The sequence below is a fragment of the Cynoglossus semilaevis genome, chromosome 15 (genome assembly GCF_000523025.1).
Source record: "Cynoglossus semilaevis isolate Cse_v1.0 chromosome 15, Cse_v1.0, whole genome shotgun sequence".
NCBI classification, from domain to species: Eukaryota; Metazoa; Chordata; class Actinopteri; order Pleuronectiformes; family Cynoglossidae; genus Cynoglossus; species Cynoglossus semilaevis.
The window spans coordinates 9,259,211-9,266,026 of record NC_024321.1 but is presented as its reverse complement, the minus strand read 5'-3'; the positions used below and the strand labels follow the sequence as shown (position 1 = coordinate 9,266,026).

At 40.7% G+C, this 6,816-nt stretch overlaps 2 protein-coding genes across 17 annotated transcripts in view; both read left to right on the top strand.

Moving 5' to 3' along the window:
* The window catches only part of LOC103390856 (protocadherin gamma-C5-like), a 130,303-nt gene that overhangs the window by 33,519 nt on the left and 89,968 nt on the right, over positions 1 to 6,816 (top strand). For 3 of the 16 annotated variants that reach the window (XM_025063416.1, XM_025063415.1, XM_025063425.1), the window contains exon 2: positions 2,683 to 3,414. The exons of 11 other annotated variants lie outside the window; for them this stretch is intronic. In XM_025063416.1, coding sequence (XP_024919184.1) covers positions 2,683 to 3,414 — 732 coding nt within the window. Of the gene's footprint in view, positions 1 to 55; positions 431 to 2,682; positions 3,415 to 6,816 lie in introns of all 16 variants that reach the window. 2 more of the 16 variants (XM_025063421.1, XM_025063438.1) reach the window with 1 other exon arrangement.
* Positions 466 to 6,816, top strand: part of LOC107989571 (protocadherin beta-16-like) — a 65,334-nt gene continuing 58,983 nt past the window's right edge. The window contains exon 1 of the mRNA XM_025063458.1: positions 466 to 2,666. Coding sequence (XP_024919226.1) covers positions 1,077 to 2,666 — 1,590 coding nt within the window. The 5' untranslated portion in view covers positions 466 to 1,076. The remainder of the gene's footprint in view (positions 2,667 to 6,816) is intronic.

The window sequence follows — 6,816 nt, the reverse complement described above, 5'->3', positions numbered from 1 at the left end:
GGCTGACAGTTTCTCTGAAGTACTGTCTGAGTTCACTGACTTTAAACACGACAAGGAGTACAATGACAACCTGACTTTTTACTTAGTGTTGGCTCTGGCTGTAGTTTCCTTCCTCTTCATCACGTGTTTAGTTGTTATTATCTCAGTGAAGATCTACAGATGGAGACAGTCTCGAATCCTCTATCACTCCGGTCTGCCTGTGATTCCATATTATCCACCACGTTACTCTGATACTTTGGGGACAGCGACTCTCCCTCACGTCTACAACTACGAGATGTGCAGAACAACAGACTCCAGAAAAAGTGACTGTAAATTCAATTTTGCTGGTAGTCAGAACATGTCGATAATGGAGCCCAGTTCCAGAGGTTCTACAATGCAGCGGTTACAGAGTGAAAAGAACATCCTTGACGAACCAGATTCTCCTTTAGAGGTCAGTTAAAGCATACTAACTTTTTTTTGTTGTTGTTTTTTTTCCTGTGTGGCATTTTCTGTTTATATGAGCAAATAAACATTTAATGGGTTTGCAACAAAAAAAGCTGTTTGTTTGGAGCACTTGGTCATATTATATGCAATACCTCTTGGTATTCCATTTCAATTTATCTAACGTAAATCTCTGTAAGGACCGCAAATAATCTCATACAGCGCATTTACAACGATTGTCTATGATTTGATTATTGTTGTTGTTGTTAATGCCCAGATGATTGTGTAGCTCAACATGGTGGACGTCCATTATTTTGTTTGTTTCATATATTTACAGCAATTTAAGATTTAAGGCATTTTATAGAAATATTGTTTTGAATGAAGTTTCCCATTTCGGACTCTGAGGGACGCTGTTGGCCAATCTAAGATGAGTAGTAAAACATGACCACACTGTTCCCTCCCTTCCTACTTGTTCTTTTAGAGAAAATCATTTGGCTTACAGACTGGCATGTACAGATCTAGCGATTCCAGCTCTCAAATCTACAATATTTGATAACACCGTGACTTTGAGGCAACATTTAATTTCTTTTTTTTTTTTACCTCAAAAGAAGCCTACTGGTTGGATTTTATTACTACATCTCTGCTTTGCTTTTGTGATGGCGTTTGGAAATTTCTGGGTTGGCTGTGTGCAATTGCAGCTTTTTTTCATCCTTTTCTATTTCACTCGAGACATCAGGGGACATATACGATATTCGATCCCAGAGGAGATGAAGAAAGGCTCTCCCATTGGTAATATTGGACAGGATCTTGGTTTGGATTTGAAAAGACTTCGTTCTGGTCGGGCCCGCATTGTAACCGGGGAAAGCATTCAGTACGCCGAGCTGCGGACAGACAAAGGGACATTGGTGGTAAATGAGAGAATAGACAGAGAGCAGCTGTGTGGAGACGTCACACCGTGTAGTTTCAGCTTCGAGATGATTTTAGAAAACCCCATGGAGCTGCATCAAATCACCGTCGAAGTAACAGACATTAATGATCATTCGCCGACGTTTAAAAGAAATAGCATCGAATTCGAAATTAGTGAATCGGCAAATGTAGGCTCTCGTTTTTCAGTGGCCGCTGCAGAAGACCCGGATGTGGGTGTGAATGGTCTGAGGGACTATTTTTTGACTGAAAATGATAATTTTATCTTAAAACAAATATCCAATGCGGATGGAAAAAAATACGCGGAGATGGTGCTTCAGAAGCCACTAGACAGGGAGACACGTCCTCTTCTGTCACTCAAGCTCATAGCTGTGGACGGAGGCACTCCGCAGAGATCAGGGTCAGTGAATATAGAAGTGTCTGTTCTCGATGTCAATGATAATGCACCTGTATTTAATCAGCCCGTTTATAAAGCCTCGGTGATAGAAAATTCGCCCAAAGGTAAATACGTAACAGCTGTTAATGCTAGTGACGCAGATTCTGGTACGAACGGGGTAGTTACGTATTATTTTTCTGATGTTAACAGCGGCCTAAGTGATTTGTTTGAGATTGATAAGAAAACTGGTGTCATTTCGATTAAAAGTTTGATCGATTACGAAAAGGACAGAAAGTTTGAGCTAAGAATCGACGCGAAAGATCAGGGAGGTTTGACAGACACAAGTAAAGTGATAATTGATATAAGTGACGTTAATGACAACACACCGACTATCAGCGTGATGTCATTCAGTAATACTGTGTCAGAAGACTCTCCTCCTGGTACAACTGTTGGCATTATTAACGTAAAAGACGCCGACACGGGTGAAAACGGCCTGGTTACCTGTAAAATAGAACAAAAAGCTCCGTTTAAAATTATATCCAATGTGAGGAATTATTATGCGATAATAACAGACTCTGTATTGGATCGTGAACAGGTCTCAGAATATAACATTACCATAGAAGCTACAGATGCAGGAGTCCCTCCTCTCTCATCCAAAAGATCATTTTCTTTAAAATTGTCTGATGTAAACGACAACGCTCCCGTGTTTTTACAAACCCTGTTCAGTGCCTTTATTCCGGAGAATAACTCCCCAGGTGTTTCAGTTTTGAGGCTCGTTGCTAAAGATCCAGACGAAAACCAAAATGCTAAAATCTCATATATCTTGGAAGATATAGAAATAGGTGCGTCACTAGTTTCTCATTATGTTTCTGTAAATGCAGAAAGTGGAGTTGTACATGCAGTCCGTTCGTTTGATTATGAGCAGATTAAAGAGGTGGTTTTTGCACGATAACCCTCCTCAGGTTCTGTACCCAGTCCAGACTGGTGGCTCTGTGGTGGGTGAAATGGTGCCTCGTTCAGCAGATGTGGGCTATCTGGTCTCTAAAGTGGTGGCTGTTGATGTGGACTCTGGACAGAATGCCTGGCTCTCCTATAAACTCCAGAAAGTCCCAGACAGGGCTCTGTTTGAAGTTGGCTTACAGAATGGAGAAATCAGAACTATCCGCCAAGTGACTGATAAAGATCCTGTCAATCAAAAACTGACTGTTATAGTGGAGGACAACGGACAGCCCTCTCGTTCAGCTACAGTCATTGTTAACGTGGCGGTGGCTGACAGTTTCTCTGAAGTACTGTCTGAGTTCACTGACTTTAAACACGACAAGGAGTACAATGACAACCTGACTTTTTACTTAGTGTTGGCTCTGGCTGTAGTTTCCTTCCTCTTCATCACGTGTTTAGTTGTTATTATCTCAGTAAAGATCTACAGATGGAGACAGTTTCGAATCCTATGTCACTCCAATCTCCCGGTAATTCCGTACTTTCCACCAAGCTACTCAGACACTTTAAGAACAGGAACTCTACCTCATGTTTACAACTACAACATGTGCAACACGACTGACTCCAGAAAGAGCGACTGTAAGTTTGGTCAAGCTGGTGTTCAGAACGTCTTGATAATGGACCGAAGTTCTACAGCGACAATGCAACGTGTGCAGAATGAAAAGAACTTCCTGGAGGAACCAGACTCTGCTCTGGAGGTTAGTAAATTAGTAAGCACTCGTCTTCCTGTCGTTTTTTTTAAAATTGTGATCACACATTACCTTCTCATTTTAACCACAATATATCCAAACTATTTTCTTTATAATACAAATCAGTGTCAAAACGTGATAGTAACTTAATGAAACAGTGTAAGGATTATTTTTAAAATACTAAAACACTCATTACTTAACAAAGTATATTTGTAGCTATTGCGGTGTATTCTTTATGCCCCTCTTTTTATTTCTTTTTTTTTATTTTACATTGCTCTTATTGACAAAATGCACACGTTAATTATTTACTACAAATTAATTATTCACTTGCTGTTAAAACAACAATGCATTGTTTTTGGCATTACCGCTTTTGCATATGGGTAACCTTTGAATGCTGTTACTTCTTTTGGACTGCAAGAGACGCTGTTGGTTAACACAACATGGTGTTGAACACCCTCCTACACTGTCCACTCCCTATTGTCTGTAACAGATCAGAGAGGCATAGACGGGGGAAAGCACATTACTTTGGTCGTCATAGATTCGGAATAATCAATTCCTCTTTTTAACTCCTAATTATTCAGAAGTATAGTATACAGTCTAAACGTTTTTGGAAGAAGAATATTGTTCATTCCAGAGGATATTTCGTGTTCAGTCTTCGCTATGGCGTTTGGATTATTTACCGCAGGCAGCGGACATTTTCAGGCTCTGCTTTTATTCCTTCATTTCACCTATATGGTCAGTGGACATTTGCGATATTCTATCCCGGAGGAAATGAAGAAAGGTTCCCTCGTTGGAAACATTGCACAGGATCTTGGTTTGGATTTGAAAAGGCTTCGTTCTGGTCGGGCCCGCATTGTAAACGGGGAAAACGTCCAGTACACCGAGCTGCGGGCAGACAAAGGGATCTTGGTGGTAAATGAGAGAATAGACAGAGAGCAGCTGTGTGGAGATGTAACACCGTGTAGTTTCAGTTTTGAGGTGATTTTAGAAAACCCCATGGAGCTACACCAAATCACAGTCGAAATCACAGACATTAATGATCATGCACCCACGTTTAAAAGAAATAGCGTCAAATTTGAAATCAGTGAAATTGCGAATGTCGGTTCTCGGTTTCCGCTGTCGAGTGCAGAAGACCCAGATGTGGGTGTTAATGGACTCAGGGAGTATTTTCTTACCGACAATGATAATTTTGTTTTAAAACAAAGCTCTGTTGCAAATGGAAAAAAATAAGCGGAGATGGTGCTTCAGAAGCCACTGGACAGAGAGACGACTCCTCATCTGTCTTTGAAGCTAACAGCCGTAGATGGAGGAAGTCCGCAGAGGTCTGGCACAGTAAATATAGATGTGACTGTTCTGGATGTCAATGATAATCCACCTATATTTAATCAGTCCGTTTACAAGGTAACTATTATGGAGAATTCCCCTCGGGGCACCTACGTTACCACGGTTAACGCTACTGACGCAGATTTAGGTCCAAACAGCGTCGTGACGTATCATTTTTCAGACCACAGCAGTGATCTTGATCATTTGTTTGCTGTAAATGAAGAAACTGGGGTCATTTCACTAACAGGGCAAATAGATTATGAAAAAGACAAAACATATGAGATAACAATTAATGCAAAAGACCAAGGCGGATTGACAGATGCGAGTAAAGTTGTAATTGAAATAACGGACGTAAATGACAACACGCCTACTATCAGTGTGATGTCATTCAGTAGTGTTGTGTCAGAAGACTCTCCTCCTGGCACAACAATCGGTATTATAAATGTGAAAGACCTCGACTCCGGTGATAACGGTCTTGTTACTTGTGGAATAGAAGGAAACGCACAATTTAAGATTAAATCAAATGTGAGAAACTATTTTGCTCTGGTTACTGACACCGTCTTAGATCGGGAAAGTACCTCAGTCTACAACATAACTGTTGTTGCGACAGATGCCGGAATTCCTTCACTCTCCACAAAAACGATATTTCATTTAAAAGTGTCGGATGTGAATGACAACGCCCCTAAGTTTTCAAAACTATCTTACAGTGGTTTTATTGCAGAGAATAACTCGCCACCCACTCCCCTCATCGTCGTGAATGCGAAAGACCCTGACGAAAACCAAAACGCTAGAGTATCTTATGTTATTGAGGACTGTAATGTCGGTGGAGCTCCAATTTCAAATTACTTGTCTGTGAACGCAGAGAGTGGGATCATACATGCAGTTCGTTCGTTTGATTACGAGCAAATAAAAGAACTGTTTTTCGTCCAAAGGCCGATGGCAGGCTGTGGTTGCCATTCTTTGTCTTTCTCAGCTGAGCTCGGTGACTGGACAGGCTCGGTATTCTGTACCGGAGGAGCAGGCTGAAGGATCTTTTGTTGGAAATATTGCTAAAGATTTAGGCTTGGATTTAGCGAGACTCAAATCAGGTAAAGCTCGTATTATTACAAAGGGAAGCAGACAGTATGTTGACTTAGACCGAGACAAAGGAATCCTCGTTATTAAAGAGCAAATCGACAGAGAAGAGCTGTGTGGAAAGACGACGCCATGTAGCTTCAGTTTCGAGTTGATTTTAGAAAATCCAATTCAGCTCTATCGTGTAACAGTGGAGGTCATAGATATAAACGACAACAGTCCAGTGTTCCCGAAAGAGACAGTTGATTTGAAAATTAGTGAAAATGCTCCATCGGGCACTCGGTTCTTATTGGCAAGTGCAGACGACCTCGATGTTGGAATTAACGACATTCAAAAATATTCACTTAAACCAACAGATAATTTCAAATTAGAAATTAAAATTCAATCTGGTGGTGGTAAAATTATCGAAATTGTTTTACAAAATCAATTAGACCGAGAGAAAGAGGAGACTCTCACTCTGGTTCTTCTTGCCTCAGATGGCGGTGAGCCACGGAGATCAGGAACAGTGCGCATTCACATCACTGTGCTGGACGTTAATGATAATGCGCCAGTATGTGAACAGTCTGTTTACAAAGCAGAAGTCAGAGAAAATTCTCCTTTATCAACATTAGTAACTACTGTAAGGGCAACTGACGCAGATAAAGGGCAATATGGTGAAGTGACTTATTCCATTGTTCACGTGTCGAGGGAAACTGAGCATATTTTTAAAGTTAATGCAGAAACAGGAGAGGTTAGAGTAGCAGGTGACCTCGATTTTGAAAAATCTAAAAGTTATCAATTGAATGTCCAGGCCAGTGATCACGGAGGATTTACTGACATGTGCAAAGTAATAATTCAAATAATTGATGAAAATGACAACATCCCAACAATACAGCTTATGTCATTTTCTCAGTCTATACCTGAGGATTCACCTCCAGGTACAACCATAGCTGTAGTTAATGTAGATGACGAGGACTCTGATGTTAACGGGGTTGTTAAATGCTCCATTAACTCTGATGTACCTTTCAGCATTGA